This window comes from Notolabrus celidotus, chromosome 6, assembly GCF_009762535.1.
Source record: "Notolabrus celidotus isolate fNotCel1 chromosome 6, fNotCel1.pri, whole genome shotgun sequence".
Lineage (NCBI taxonomy): Eukaryota > Metazoa > Chordata > Actinopteri > Labriformes > Labridae > Notolabrus > Notolabrus celidotus.
Window position 1 is genome coordinate 8,965,894 of NC_048277.1, and position 16,134 is coordinate 8,982,027.

General features: G+C 43.5%; 1 protein-coding gene and 1 long non-coding RNA gene across 2 annotated transcripts in view; one reads left to right on the plus strand and one right to left on the minus strand.

Annotated features, from left to right (window-relative positions):
• LOC117813819 (neural-cadherin-like) overlaps positions 1 to 16,134 on the minus strand; it is a 99,003-nt gene that overhangs the window by 28,543 nt on the left and 54,326 nt on the right. Inside the window, exons 17-25 of the mRNA XM_034684858.1 lie at positions 15,001 to 15,284; positions 12,895 to 14,503; positions 12,069 to 12,162; positions 11,092 to 11,276; positions 9,879 to 10,108; positions 9,119 to 9,396; positions 6,953 to 7,167; positions 2,544 to 2,671; positions 1,158 to 1,285 (exon numbers count right to left, since the gene is read on the minus strand). Coding sequence (XP_034540749.1) covers positions 1,158 to 1,285; positions 2,544 to 2,671; positions 6,953 to 7,167; positions 9,119 to 9,396; positions 9,879 to 10,108; positions 11,092 to 11,276; positions 12,069 to 12,162; positions 12,895 to 14,503; positions 15,001 to 15,284 — 3,151 coding nt within the window. The remainder of the gene's footprint in view (positions 1 to 1,157; positions 1,286 to 2,543; positions 2,672 to 6,952; positions 7,168 to 9,118; positions 9,397 to 9,878; positions 10,109 to 11,091; positions 11,277 to 12,068; positions 12,163 to 12,894; positions 14,504 to 15,000; positions 15,285 to 16,134) is intronic.
• LOC117813832 lies at positions 11,649 to 15,347 on the plus strand. Its single transcript, XR_004631468.1, has 3 exons — positions 11,649 to 11,861; positions 12,009 to 12,171; positions 14,935 to 15,347. It is a non-coding gene; the product is annotated as an uncharacterized LOC117813832 (long non-coding RNA).

The window sequence follows — 16,134 nt, forward strand, 5'->3', positions numbered from 1 at the left end:
CAGTCAAGAGAGCAATGTGTGGAGACAGACTCAAAAATGTCTGCTCCTCCACAAAATAAAATGGGGACTCCCCAAGGCTCAATTTTAGGCCCACTGACTTTTAGTCTTCTTATTAACGATCTGCCTGAAAGCTGTCCAGTGGCAGGTTGTCACCTCTACGCTGATGATACAGTATTGTGTGCTTTGGCAAATACACTAAACGAGGCAATTGTGAGACTATGATCACATATGAACAGGGTGTGTAAGAGTATTTATCAAAACAAACTCACTCTGAACACGAAAGAGACTCTTTGTGTGCTTTTCCATCACAAAAACAATACAAGCAAAGCGTAAATGTACACGAAGAAGACATTGTGATGGTAAATTAATTTAAATTCAAATTTTGAAGCCTGTTGCATCTCAGTATAACCAAGCCTTAAAAATGTGACATCACTGCCACATACTGAAGCAGTATAATCTGCTCAGTTCTGATAATTTCACTAAATTCTCGTACCTGAAAATGTTTTTTAAATGTTCGCAAATTTAGCACCAGAACTTTAATGCAAACATTTCATCAGACAGATGTTGTACTATATCATTTGCATTGTCCCTATCAAATAAACCATATAGATGGAATCCAATTTGTTTTTGCGCTATCCGAAACCGTGACCCATGTGTGTAATTTTTGGTTGCCACGGTACATATGCAAGGGCACAGACCTTTCCGTTTAATATGGGCCACATAACGAGCCCCTCCCATGGTGAGATATGAAACCAAAATACCCCCTCATGTTTGCTGGTATACATATTGCGCACATATTTAGCCAAGACGTGCAGAGGCGATCTAGCTGGTGGAGATACTAGACTGATTCCTCTAACCAAAACACACAGTAGCATGAAAACCTGGTCACTTAATGTGTCTCAGGATTTCAATAAACCCTTAATCGCCACCTCCAATTCTACAGTTACAGCATCATGCTGTTGGAAACACTGATGAATATAAAAAAAAACCCATCAATCCTTCAAAGCTTCCATTCATTCATTGTTCTGAACTGCAGGTCCAAAGTGCTCTAAGATTCCCTTTAGGGTTCAGAGGAGCAGCTCGATTTTTTTATACTGTGGAGTCACGTCCCCCTCTCCACTCACTGCAGACTTTTTCCACTTAATTATTGATCTTACTTGTCCCTGTTGGGAGTGACCCCTCGGATTTCACAGGATGAGCGGTCCTCTGTCATTGCCCAGGAGTCCACGCCTTCGGTCTCCATGATGATCGCAGAGGAACATCGATCCAGAGTGAAGCGCACTTCCTTTAAATTGGTAGAGTGGAGAGAGGTCAGTGCTTCTGCATTTATAAAGGTGTGAGTCTACAACAGCACAACATTCTTTACAACCTGCAGCGTATATTTTAATCTGTCTTCATTTAATAAACTCCCTGCAAAGAGCAACTTGCAGGTTAAAGTTAATCCTTGATTTTAAATGTTTGAGAAGACACTCAGACACAAAGTCAGAGGAAAGATGATGATGTTCAGTCATTCAGTTTCCAAATGCCTGTCTGTTCCTGGTCGCTTTAGACGGGGTTATTTCGCCTAACCCTGTCCTGATCCTGGTTCTATTGCACTGTTATTAATACTAATCTTGGTCTGCTCTTGGTCTCTTTATTGCCATTGTCTGTCCTTCTCCTCACCTGCTCCTGGAATCTTTGACCTTCATTACTTTCTCCCCAGCACGCTGTCTCTTTCACACTGTAATTTCTCACTCCTCCATACCTTTATTTCTCCAAATTGTGGCCTGTTCCTGGTCTCTTTGACATCTTTATGCTCCTAATCCTGACCTGTTCCTGGTCTCTTTTTGATTCCAAGGTTTATTCCTCTCCAACCTGGTCTGGTCCTTTTCTCTTTGATGCCCCTATTTCTCCAAATCCTGACCTGCTCTTGGTCCTTCGAGGCTAAAATGTATCCTTACCCTGGACTTATTCTTGTCTCTTTGATGCTTTTAATTCTAATTCTGTCCAGGTCTTGTCTCTGTGACGCTGTTATCTCCCTTCATCCTGTCCTGATCCTGGTCAGTGGAGCTGTAATTTCTACTAATCCTGGCTTGTTCCTGGCCTCTTTGTTGCTGATTTTTTTCTGATTGTGACCTGTTCTTGGTCTCTTAACTCCTGACTTATCTTCTATTTCCTGGCCTGTTTATTGTCACTGTGACTCCAAAATTATTCCTCATCCTGGGATCTTCTTGGTCTATTTCAAGCCATTATTTCTTCCTAATCCTGGTTTGTCCCTGGCCTTTTTGACCCCTACATTTCTCCTGATTGTGACCTGTTGTTCTTTCTTGCGTCCGGTTCTTGGTCTGTTGCCATGATTTCTTCTAATCCAAACATGTTCCTGGTTAATATTCCATGTTCCAGCATGCTCATTATAAAAAAAGTGGCACATTGTATTCAAATGTTAATCCAGGTTGTCTGTTGACATGACTCCACAAGTCACTGTAGTGTATTCACTCGTTATCCGGGGGTCTCCAGCCTGCAGGTTGCTCTATGAGATTCTAGCATGAATGCTCATCTCTTACTTTACTGTTGCTCCTCACGTCCAGACGATGCCACCGTCTGTCGGCCACTCCAGCATTGTTTGTTAGCTGGAGGACTAAGGTCCCAGAGCCGTGGTTAATCTTCAGACTGGGTGTCCCACCAATCAGTTCTTTGGAGAAAAGAAATGAACACTTTGTTATGTGAATTAAATAAAGATTAAAGTAAATCTCAATGATACATTTTAAATTAAACAATTAGGCAGCTATTGAAATTCAAGAACAAAAAAACAGCTTAGCTTGCTTGCACTGATAAAATGAACAAGGTCATAAAAAAAATCTGATTAAATGTTTCAGAAACGAGGAAAAACAAGACGAGGGGGGATGCAAATTACCGGTTTGAGCAGACAGAAAAAAAACAGACTAACATCTCAATTCAAAACGAACACACAGTTTTACAAGAGGGGGGGCATAACAATCAGTCATATCACAACTGGATCAGAGCAGGAAGTTTGGATATCACCTGAAACAAGGCAATGGAAAACAGTCACACATGGAGGTGAAACAGGAAAGACAAATCAATTAAAAGGTCTGGTATTCGGAGCTGTGACTTTTCTGAAGCTTTATAATGTATCTGGTCTTATTAATAAACGATATGAGCACCCACAAATGAAAATGAATAAGTATAACTTTATTAGTGTGGAGGGAGAGAGGTATCTTCAAACCTTGGCAAAGAAACCAAACTCTGCACAAAAAATGTTAAAAATGTTGCAACATTTTTTAGAAGCTAAACCCAGTTTAAAAAAATAAAGAACTGGTACCGCAGTGGGATACTTTTGACGAAAGTCAGTAAAGGCCTGATTTTTGATCATTTTAAGGATTACCCATTGCGATCAGATATCAACCTGCTGTGTGGTGGGAACCCCGAGGACAGGAAGCAAAAAGTCAGATGGACTTCAGAGATGGAGGACTAACTTGATCTGTGTTTATATGTTGTGTAAGACAAACCACAGCCACACTGACACGAGAGGAGCTGGACAGAAACTGCAAACACGATGAATGAACCAGGAAGCAGAGACTTTATAGATTTCTAGTTCAGAGAGTGTGGACCTCACTGTGTTGGTCATATCATTGCTCTCCACACACTGTAAGAACTTACCAGTTAAATCTGTCACTATTTGTCCTCGTGTGTGACCGTTTTAAATTAATTTCCACATCTGTTGAGATTTTAAAATATTTTAGTATTTCAGGCTTTTATGTACTGTAGTAATAGGAGAATAGGTTTGTACAAGTGTGTGATGCTGTCATGATTAGAACCCTTTATTATTTTTCAAACACAAAATACCTCCCATGCTACCTCCACACGGTAACATCTAAACCTTCACTTCCAAAAGCACCACCAGCAGCAGCATGTTAAATGTTGTGCTGTTGAGTACATGTGTTCATACACCTTGGTCGATTATGGTCAGCATGATTTCTGCATGTTTTCACTAAGACCTGTTTAATACTGCTCAATGTGCGGATGCATGCTTTGCTTCATAAGTCATATGCTTCTATATAGTCCTTCATGGATGCCTTTATAAATATGAACCTAATGCTACTTCCTGTTTGCCTGGAGTGCTTTGTTTTTTGGTTTCATGCATGTTCCGCATGCTTCATGTATTTCTTAACATTTCCTTATAGCTGCTTTCTGCTTGTCTTGCATGCTTCATGTATTTTATGTCTATAACCACTTAGCCACTTTCTCTAAGACTGTCATGTTATCTTTGTATGTGTTTTTTTTTACTCATTTTTAATCACAAGGTGTTACTTGTACTCTAATTGTTGTGTCTTCTTCTCCCACCTTTTTGTTTAATCTTGTTCTTCTTTGGGAGCCTATTTTAACATCTGGCAAGGGACTGCAGAGGGAATCTAGCATTTTGGCTAACTCTGGCATACAGTATTTACAGAAATGTGAGTTATTATGCATGGTCCATCATAAATAAATAAATAAAATGCTTAATGTTTCACTTTGACTGTTCACATCTCCTCATTCAGAACAGAGCTGGAGAGAACAGAAGCTTGTATGATACAGCCCAGGTGCACTTGAGTGTTGTGTGTTTAATCCTGGGTCAGCTCTATGAAATATGAAAAATATGACACAAACAAAACCCCCAACATTTTCAAAAAAATATATAACTAAAAGTACGCACTACAGTATCTCACTCAGAGGATACCTGGGCAAGTACAACTGATGACCGTTTCTACATTTTGGTTTATCTGTACACAATCACCACCCATGTCAATGATCTACACAATCTATTGTCGCTCTCTGCCCCTCACGCCTGATAACCTGCAGCTCCTGATACATGCTCTGCAGGTGATCAGAGAGAGAGGGGTCCTTCAGTGAGTGCCTCCTGTTAAAGCAGTGATTGAGGTGTGCTGCCTGATGTTAAATATGAACCTTCTCATGTCACTATTTTTGAAGTTATGTGCAGCTGGTGGCTACTGATGTCATTCTGCTTTGGATCACTGCATAACTCTACGTCATTAAGAAGCCTTGTATACACATGGATCACCTGCTGTGATAACAGAATATAGAGTTCAGATTTAAAAACCTGAGTTGTGTTATGTGGACGTCTTTATAAAACGCGCTGCTGATGATGAATGTGGTCAAAAAATCAGACACACCGAGTACAAAGCTGTCCCTTTACGTATTTGTGTGTTAATGTGTAGTTGAACAAATCACTGTTAAGATTGGTGTATAAGATGAGCTTTAAATATTGTTTTTGTTGTCTAAAAAGTGAGCTGCATCCTGTACACTAGTGTGACCCATATACAAGTATAACATGCAGAGAGGTGTTTTATTGTTTTACCGTATTTCACCCAAAGAACGCGCTCCAAGAAGCAAGAAACTGCTTTAATTCCCAAAGCGGCGCCATCTTTTAACACTTTTCTCCCTCATGAGGTCATAATCCTGCATTTAATCATACATTTGTAGGAAACAGTGAAATACTGTTAAGTTAATTAACTTTGTGGTGCTCTGGTTTGATAGAAAAGACTCCTTAATTCAGGACAAATGACCAGAAGAGAGATCTACACGTCTGCACAGAAACTGCACATTCCTTAACACAATGGAAGTCCTCATGCAGGAAGACGTTTTAAAGCTTTTCCGTCTTGGAAAGGCCCAAACACAGACTGTGTCTCAAATAGCGGTGCAACTTATATTACAGATTTTACGGTAGAGCTGTCTCAATCTATCAATCTTTATTTATATAGCGCCATATACCAACAAAAATTATCTCAAGAAGCTTTACAAACAGAGCAGGTCTAGACCTTACTTTATGTTCTATTATTAACAAAGACCCAACATCAAGACAGGATAAGATCCAGTCCCATCTTGCAGACAGGACTCAGTCTGATCTCATCTTAATCCACCATGAGCAGAGCACTTTGCAGCATTTAGCAAATTACAGGGACAAGGACAAACTTCCTTTAACAGGCAGAAACTTCCAGCAGAACCAGACTTATGTTAGACAGACATCTGCCTGTTTGTGAGGGCGCACCAAAATTAGATGAGGGCCAAAGGACAACAAGTTATCAAACTAGTTAATGCATAAACCAACCTCATGACAGAGTAATAGTTGAGATAATTGAATATAGAAAAGATTAAGTATTTCCATATTTCAATAGTCCCCTCTGTTCTTCCCTTCCTGCAACAGGGTCAGCTTCAGTATGTGGGGAACACTGCATTATAATAAAAGTGCAACATGTATACTATGACTGTTTAAAATAGTATTAATAATAATACATGAACTCTCGTCTGGAGGACTTTGCACTTCTGTTATTGCTCATTACATTATTGTACAATATTTATAAGAACAGATGTTTTGTAAAAGAGACACAAGTCCCCTTATCTTAATAACTAACATGATGTTTAACAGCAGAGAGACTCTTTATCCCCCGGCCTTCCTGTTCTTTGTAATGCATTGAAATATGAGTCTTATTTAGTGTGAGCACTATTAATAGATGTATAATAGTTATGAAACCATCTCTACACCAAATCAGCTATTCAGTTTGATCAAATATTTAGTTCCGTCCTTCACCTGAAGGATTTATATTTGAGCCGTAGAGAAGAATAATCCCTGCTGATGAGTCCTTGAGTGAGACACTCGCAGTGACGGTGCTCAGAAGCTGCTGTGACACTGAAGGAGGGTAAACAAAGACAGTGTTCCTTATGGCACAGCACAGAGTAGCATATCCACAATGAGCTGTGAGACAGGGCTGCCTGTGTAGCTCCACATTAAATACTTCTTCATATCCCTCAGCAGTACACTAACGAACAAAATGTGCCTCTTATATCAGATAAGCCTGCTCCAAGTAATTAAACACACAGAATTAAGTTTCTAGTTTTGGAGCAGTAACATCTTGCAGGCCCCTCGGCTCACCGCTAATTATCCATCCTCATTCTTTACCTATGGCCATGTAGTCCTCGGCATCTCCAGGCAGCAGAGTGGCCAGCGGGCCGGCGTACAGCAGTAGCCCGTCGTCCTCCTCAGTCATAAACTCCAGTGAAAGATTGCTATCAAAGCACGGCCTTATGGGGGGAAACCAGGCATAGCCGTTGCCAAGGAAACTGAGTCTCGTCTGCTGACAGTCTGGCCCCTCGAGCTGCGGGGGGCAGCGGCACCTGTAGCACCGGGAAGAAAGACAAAAGTGAGGAGAATCACGGCAAAACACAGGAGGAGAAACAATCAGTTTGATCCTTGTTTTGTGTTCTGTGAAATCTTCACGCTGTTCAATCTCGGGATCGGAGCCGGTGACTTCTCTGTGGCGGACGTGACAGTCGTGTTGATTCTCTCAGGCAGAGGTTCTGACTTTGCTCAAACACAGCAGCTGTCCGCAGTCAGCCTAGAGAGTGCTTTTATCAATCAATTGTTTGCATTAGCCGGGAAGCCCAGAATGTTTAATTCTAAATTAAATCAATTAACTATGAACATAACGGCACTCTGCACGATTCTTTATCTATCACAGCTCAACCCTCTGGAGACTCAACACACCACATATCCTTTGTTAACAGATAATTAATTCTACTTCTTTTCACTTTTTTATGTGCCGAAGCACTGAAGCTTATTTCCAGGACTTTTTCCTCTCGAACCTAGCCAGCCTCAGTCTTACAGTGTTGCACACTTTGGATGATTTCTGTGCATCCTGACTGTAGATGATCACTTCTCTTGCAGACAAGCGTTCGTGCATGAGAGGGTATATGCTAATAAAATAATAATCATATAAATAAGAATACCACAAAAGGAAGAGATGCATGCAGTGATGAAAAGCAGCCCATTCTTTAACTGTTAAGACGAGGATGGAAGCGACCAGTTGATCTCATCCGGTCCCTTTCACTGCAGGCATGTGCGACAAGCTGGCTTTGCTGATAATGTCAAAGCCATCTATTTTCATGCAGTGTGTGAGGGAAGCTGTGTGTGCTGAGGCTGTTAGGGGCTGTTTCTCCCCATTGCTGTTTATTCTGCAGAGGGGCAACACATGTCAGGAATACTGATCCATACGCAGCAAAGGGACGGCTCAGGCAGAGCGTAACCTTATGCATACATATCCACACAGCGAACAGCACACCTCACTCCTTCTCTGCTCTTTCATGTGGCTCAAGAGAGCAATGCCAATCCAAATCAAGAAGAGCAGGGCATGTTTTTCTCTCTTCTGACTGACAATATCTGATCAGCTGCTGACGGAGGTTGCCTGTTAAGCTCCTTTGACAGAGCAAAGAACCAAAAATTGGATTCTTTATGGTGTACTGTATTCACATGAGGTCACATATAGCACATAGGGGAAGTTTCTCCTCTCTGAGAACAGAGGCTTCTCTCAGCGCCGTGGAGATCAACAAAAGCAGAGACAATTTAAAGATGAAAGTGGGAGAAACATTTCTGTACACCCTCTCCCTGGACACTCTTCCTCTGACAAACTTACATGCCCATGTAAATGGCATTAAATGAGATTTTTGAGAGTTGTGAGCATGGGGGGGAAGCGCATTTGTACTAATCCCTTTGCCCTATATTTATTTAATCTGCGCATTAGTGTGTGTATGAAATCTAATGTGTGCTCCTTCTGCTTCCAACTCAATTCTATACACTTGAAGCTAAAGGCCTTTGTATTGACTGAAGACTGTCATCAATATAAAGGGTTAATATTTAAAGCACTGCTCGCTGACCTTGATCTAAAGTCTGTGTTTATTAATTACCGTTAACTTTTACAAAACACAGCATGCCAGAATTTTAAAGAAAGAATCAATACCAGGCTCTAAAACCAGAGACCTAATTTAATAATCTTGGCAAGATGCACTCAGATATGCACAAACATGCATATTGCTTCCATGGCAGAAAAAAGCCCAAAGCTGCTGCTCTATATTCAGCTGACAACACAGCACAGAAGCTCAAGAAAGTTGGGTCAAGCTGCAGGTGAAGGAGATTTTTCCACTGAAGGGAGCAGTTAGTAATATTGGGTTCATTTTGTGAGAAGTCACTTTTAGTGGGTGGAACAGGGTGAGAGAGAAACCTGCAGAACGTCAGGGAGCTCGTGTAAGAGTTTCATATCTTTTAAAAGCTTCTTTAAAAACTGCCTCTCACCTGTATCCGTTCTGCGTGTCGATGCAGGTTCCCCCGTTCAGGCAGGGGTTGCTGGGGTAGGATGAGCAGAGTTGGTGGGTCATTTCCCGGGCAGCGCAGCCACAAACAGCCGAGGAAGTCACCTTTACTGAGACCATGGATAAAGCTCCTGAGTCGACTAGGGTGGGCGAGTCGCTGATGCTTAACTGTGTGGAGCAGCCGCCGGATGTCTTGCAGTCTGTGCGCACACACTCGTCAACCTGCACCTGGCTCACAGTGACACGCAGTAGTGACTGCAGCTGTGGAGAGGCAGAGGAGGCAGGAAGGAAGGGAGGAGATGAGGGAGGGAAAAGTTGGAATTACAGTACTTGTGAGTGCAGATGCAAGGATTTGTATCTGGAATGTTGGCATCCAGGGGTGCACTGTGATACACATGGAAGCACAAAGCAAAAGAAGAAGGCCTGATCTGCATAAAAGCTCTTGATATGCAACAGCTGGTTGCTTCTGAACGAGCAGGAGGATGCGGATAGGAGTGACAGAGGAGTCAGAATGATGCACATGGATGAAGGAAAGCGATTAAAAGGAAGAAAAGGCCAAACAGAGAGAATGAATGAGAGTGACAAAGAGACATGACAGGGCCGGGCGGTAAACAGGTGGGAAGTTGGTGTGAAAATAAAAGGGCAGATAAAACGGCCTGTTATCTCCTCCCCTCAAGCTCCCCGGTGTATCACTTGATGTATGAGCATTGATCTCTATCTATCAGACAGCGTGGTATATATACCCTCTTTTTATGTGCGGCGAGGACGGCATGCAGCTTCTCCGGGCGCAGGTAGCCGTTATCTGTTCGCACGTAGAAATGGATGTCCACTGTTTTCTGCTCTCTGTCCGCAATGCTGAAAATGTTGATGCTCCCTGGCCTGACGGACAACGTTTCAGACAAGAAGTCCCAGAACGTCTCCAGTCGACTCTTCCCCTCGACGTGCGAGTCGATAAAATCTCTGGCCGTAATGCCTTCGGGAGACAAAGAAAGAGAAAGCTCATGAAAATAAGAACTACTGACTCCTCAATGACAACTACAGAGTTGATCAAAGTCTGCTGAGTTCCTGATTCCATTAGCGCGAGAGGATCCTAACATCTCCCCGTATTGATCGGCTCACTCACTGAATCGTCCAGAAGGTGAACGAGCGTGATGCTGTCAAGTTTAAATCATTCATCTCTTCACTCAGATAAAGTCAGGGGTCTTCAAGGACTGCCTTCTACAAAATATTGTAATGCCCAGGAAATCAATCATATTTAGGGTTTCACCTTCCAATAATATCAGGAGGAGGTGGGCAGTCGTTCTTAATCTCCAAAAATGATAATGACTGGGAGTCGGAGGCATCCATAAAAGCCGGTGCTGAATGGCTTTTTAAATGTCAAGGACTTTACCTGACACTTCCAAATTGACCTTTCTAACTCCCATTTGTTCTGAGAGCCTGACAGAAAATGAGCACTGCAACATAAACTGCAGAGTGTTCAGGAAAACAACACGGGGGGGAAACCATAACCAACCAGCTGTGTGAATGGCTGCTTGGATAAGAAGTGTTAAATAACGCAAGATTAAGAATTCCTTCTGACAACCTATTATTATCAGCGGTTACAGGATTGACAAGCTGATAATCATTCAATGAAAAGAAGCACTCTGTTCATGCTTTCTGCAGAGGCTGTTGCTTTCAGAATCAGCCTCACAAAAGAATTAAACAACAGAGCAGCAACGAAGAGGAGGCTTTTTCTCTTTATGTGCCGATTTACTGAGACAGAGAACCCAATTGGAAACTTTTAGACTCAATATTGTCCTGATTTATTGTTTTTAGAGCTTGTGTGGAGATGTAACAGGTAAAATCCTCGCTGAATCACTGCAACAGACATCCACCTGCAGAGCTGCAAGCACACTGTGATTTAAAATAACACACTGAGAGAGCCAACAGGTGAGTCAGCGTTTCTGCCAACGTTACCAGTCAGACGCAGTGAGGCAGACGACAGGACGGCCTTTTCCTCCAGCTCCCTCACGTGAACTCTGACCCCTGCGATTGCATCAGGCCAAACGCCATCAGACACCCCGACCCTCAGCCAGTAGCTGCCTGCTGGAGTGTTCTGTCGGACGGTCAGCACTCCTGAGCTCTGGTTCAGACTGAAGTACCTGAGGAAAGCAAAGGGAGCCGCTGAGCATGAGAGGAAGGCTTCAGTGGAAGATGAGAGCCAGAAAATAACAAAGACAAGTGGCTTCTTTTTATTCTGAGCTCTTGTTCAGAGAAGAAAACACCTGACAGATGGCAGACAGACAAGAAGAGGAATGGTCAGCATACCTGGTTTAACTCCAGCAGGAAGTGAGTGTGGATTCAAAGAAAAATACACAAAGAAAATAGAAAAAGAATAGACGCCAAGAAGATGAGGGAAAAAATCTAGGGGCTCCAAAGAGCATGATAGTTGTCATGGTTACTGTCAGGATTTGTTTTCAGAATAAAACAAATATGCATTTGGTATTTCTAATCTGATCTAGAGGGATTGAATACTGAATAGCAGCACAAGGTCCCTGATGGAGTCAGGCTGCTTCATCTCAAGCACATCATACAGGTGAACCCAGATTGCTGAGTTTGTTTCAATCTGATTGCATTTTCCAGAGCGGCAATCACTGTCGATGGCGGTGATTAAGGTCTCTTTGGAAAGTGCAGCTTACATTAGAAGCTGGGGAATTGGATCTCAGATTGGGAGAGGTACCTGTGAGGTATGTTTCAGGCTGAGTGATATCACTAACGGAGGCCGTGTTGGAGAAACACAGCCTCCACGCCGAGTCCACTTCCTCTTTATCTTTCACACTGTAGGCACTTCCTCTGAATCTGTACTTGTTCTTGTTCTTGTGCTGCACACCCAGAGCTCAGCGGGTTACCACTACAAAAAGAAAAGTCATATGCATTTAACAGAGAACTCTTACTTGGCTGCACTCGTCTCCAGAGTGTAGGTCTTGTTGTCCCAGTCATCAGGATCTGGGGCATACACCCTCCCCATGGCCGCATTTCCCATCCTTCCTGTTCAAGGTAAACACACACACACACACGCTCACATTGATTCAGTCTGGACAGAATCTGCTGATGCCAACACTTATCTTTTAGTCCCTCTCTTCTCCTTATCTTGCATTCTTGTGTTCTGTTCTACTTATTATGCTCATAACTGTGGAGCCCCACTGCTGGAATGAATAGGCTCTCAGTGCTCCACTTCAGAGAGCGTGCAGCTTAAGGAAGCAGGGCTATCTCAGTATGGATTATGTTATTATCGACCTGCAGTGCCAGAGTACTGCAGCTGGGTAAACAATGGCAGCCAGGATGAGTCACAGCGCTCCTGTTTTCCACAATTACCAAAACTGCCATGTAGCTAAGTGTGTGATCTGGTGCTAACAAAGCAACACACCTAACCTACTTGCCTTGAGGGGGAAAAAAAAACTACAGAAAGAGGAGAATCCTGATCCTTATCATAATGTGATGTTCAGAGGAGCTTTAGGCGAGGGGCTGGCAAGGGAGGAATGTGCAGAAGGCTTGAGAGAGGATTTGACAACGATATTACCATAACAAAACAGTGTTAGAATGTAAAAGGAAAAGTACAATTATGAATTCCAGACTACACGGCAGGTACGGGAGAGAAAACTTTTCCCGTCAGCTGTAGCCTCAGATTCCCCTCTCCTGGTGCGCTCTGCCTGCAGAGGAACGCTCTGCAGGCGGAGCACGGGGCAAAGAGGATGAAATGAGGGGGAGAGGGCGACTCACCCCTGCGGCAATGCACATAGACATCTTTCTCTCCTGCCTGGTGGGCGTTGTCGTTCTGGTCACCAATGGTGATGCTGAGCGTGTGCGTGGATGTCATCGGCGGATGGCCACTGTCAATCATAATCAGGGGCAAGCGGAACTCGCTCTGCCTCTCCCTGTCAAACCTCCGCAAGGCAGTGAGTGTGGCAGAGCTGTTTCCGTGATCCTGGAGGTGGAAGTCCACAGAGTGAAGCGAGGGGAGGGAGAGCAGGAAGGGAGGCCCGTGCTCTGGGGAGTCTCTGTCCACAACGTGAAGCAGAGTTGAGCTCCTGTTCAGCCAGACCACCTGAGGCGCTGGACTGTTCTCCCACAGCACCGGAGCATAGGCTGTCTCCAACTCCGGCCCGTTGTCGTTCACGTCTAACAGAGGCAGGTGGAGCGTAACGCTGCCAGTCAACGCTGGGGTACCCCGGTCTGTCGCCATGACAACCAGCTCATAACCTGCCACCGTCTCCCTGTCCAGCGGGCTCGCCACAGTGATCACACCTGCTCGGCTCACTGAGAAATGTCCAAAGGGGTCAGAGTCAGGCAGGATGCTGTACAGAATCTCCCCGTTCTGGCCCGAGTCTGAGTCAGTGGCCACAACCTGAATGATGCTGGTTCCCACGGTGACATCCTCAGGTAACGGGGAGAGCAGGTGTGAGCTGGGTGAAAACACAGGAGCATTGTCGTTCTCGTCCTCCACCTGTAGAACACAGTGGATGAGGCTGGAGAAGTCAGAGTCCTCCACCTTGATTGTGAGGTTGAAGCGCTGCTCTCCTGGTTTCTCAAAGTCCAGTTTCTTCTTCAGCCTCAGTGTCCCGGTCTGCTCCTGTCTGTGACTCACCACATAGAACCTCTGCTCTGTGTCTCCTGCCACCACACTGAAGGCCAGCTGTCCGTGCGTGCCGGCATCAGGGTCCACAGCACTCAGCTCCAGAATCGGAGCGTCCTCATTGGTGCTCTCGAGAAATCGAGCCCCACACCACTCCTCTTTAAACTTTGGAACGTGGTCGTTGATGTCTGTGATAGAGATAGTCGCGGTGGCTGTGCCTGTCATTCCCCCACCATCCCGGGCCTCCACTGCTATCCTGTGGCTGTCAGCAGACTCCCGGTCCAGTCCATCTGCTGCCACAGATATGGTGCCGGTGCTGGAATCGATGGTGAACAGGTCCTCTTTGTCTGCGTTGTGTGAGTTCTCAGTAATCCTGTATATGAGGATGGCGTTCTGACCTACAGCTGCATCATCCAGGTCCACGGCTGTCATCTCCATCACAAACGTCCCAGGTGGGGAGTTCTCTGCCACGCCACTGTGGCAGTTATCAGGCGCACATGTGAAGGTGGGGGCGTTGTCATTGATGTCCCACACGTTGATTATGACATCAGTAAAGCCAGTAAGTCCCTCTCCTTCTTCATCTGTCGCCATTACAACAAAACGCCAAACAGCACGCTCCTCTCGGTCCATAGTGCGCTGGGCGTACATCTCCCCTGTGATGTCGTTGATCATGAAGTGTGACTCCGCCCCCTGGCCGTGGATGGAGTAGCGTATAGCGCCTTGATCGGCATCCTTGTCTGGGTCAGTAGCCGTCACCTGAAGAGATTAAGAGGACTTGTTAGGGAAATGAATCTTCATTCGTCCAGTCAAATCCAAATTACTGCTTCCTCTTATCTACGTTCAAACCTCACACAGCTCTCCACTGCTTTGGGATCTTTTCAGACAGCCCACTTAAGTGTTTGCACTTTTCCCTGACAGCCTAAATTAAAGCAACGCACTCTGATCAGCCATTTTTTTTAGATCTGGCTTCAGAGTTAGTTTGACAGCCTCACTGCGGAACCTCTCTGCCTAAGATCAATCACTACAGTCTCTGTAAAACATAAAAACATCATATAATCAGGCTTCTTTGGCCTATGAACAATACAGCTTTTAATACATTTATTAACAAGCATGTGAAGAAATACTGTCTCACACATTATTAAAAGCTGATGTTTTATGTACTCATCACGCTCTGTGAATAATTACAGGTCTGTGGATTACAGAAAACTACTGCAGAGTTAAACCTCTCAGCAGTGATGATCTCAGCCTCTCACCTGCAGCACAAACACAGGTGACCCATCCAGCTCCTCTGTGACTGATCCATAGTACTCGCTCATGGAGAACACGGGCGCCTCATCATTTTTATTAACCACAGTAACGACCACAGCGGCGTAGTCCTCCCACTTTCCATCTGAGGCAAGGACCAGCAGCTTGTATCTCTTCTGCTCCTCGTAATCCAGCGGCTGGGCGATGAAAATCGTCCCCACCTCTGGCTCGATGTCAAACACACCTCCTTTGTTGCCAGATGTGATCTGGTAGCGCAGCTTGGCATTTGCACCTGTGGCATGAATCACAGAATGCATGAATGAGATTAAATCACCAACAAGGCTCAGCAATTAAACTGTTCTATGGGAAAGTATGGTGGCCTTAAAGGTCAACTGAATAAACATTTCATAACTGCATAAACATTTCACAGGAAGGCTAAAACTTTGAACTAAACATTTCACAAAAAAAAACAAAAACAATTTTAAATAAAGTAAAATAATTATTAAACAAAAACAACTCACAAAGTGTTCAAATATTTCATGAAAAATAAAAAAAAAGAACAAAAATTAATTGCAAACTAATTTATAAAACAAAAAAAGTTTCATGAAACACAAAAACAGTTCACGAAACATAAAAATATTTCTATATTTTCTGAATTTTTCTTCACATTGAAAAAAGAAATATGTTTCATCAAATATTTTTGAATTTGGAATTTTTTTGCGTTCAGTGTTTTTCTTAAAATATTTAAAGAACTAGTGGAAATGTTTGTATTGAGGTGAAATGGTTACACCGTGCGGCTAATGGATTTTGCATAACATAATATATTTTTGTGTTTTTCAAAATATTTTGCGTCCTCTGAAATATTAATTTGTGATGATTTTACATTTCATTAAAATTTTGTGTAGTTGACCTTCAGGGCCACCGTAGAAAATCCTCTCATTATTTAGTATTTATTCACCCGTCTCAAACTACCAGCTTCTCCCTGTGTAGCCATTACAACTCTGTCAACATGGAACTTGTAGATGCTGGAAATATTTTAATACAACTGTATTACATTTTTGAATCTCCCACCTCATGTATGTGTAAGCAATCCGGTTATATAACTATATGTTTATTTTATCATCCTTTGCACTCCTCATCAT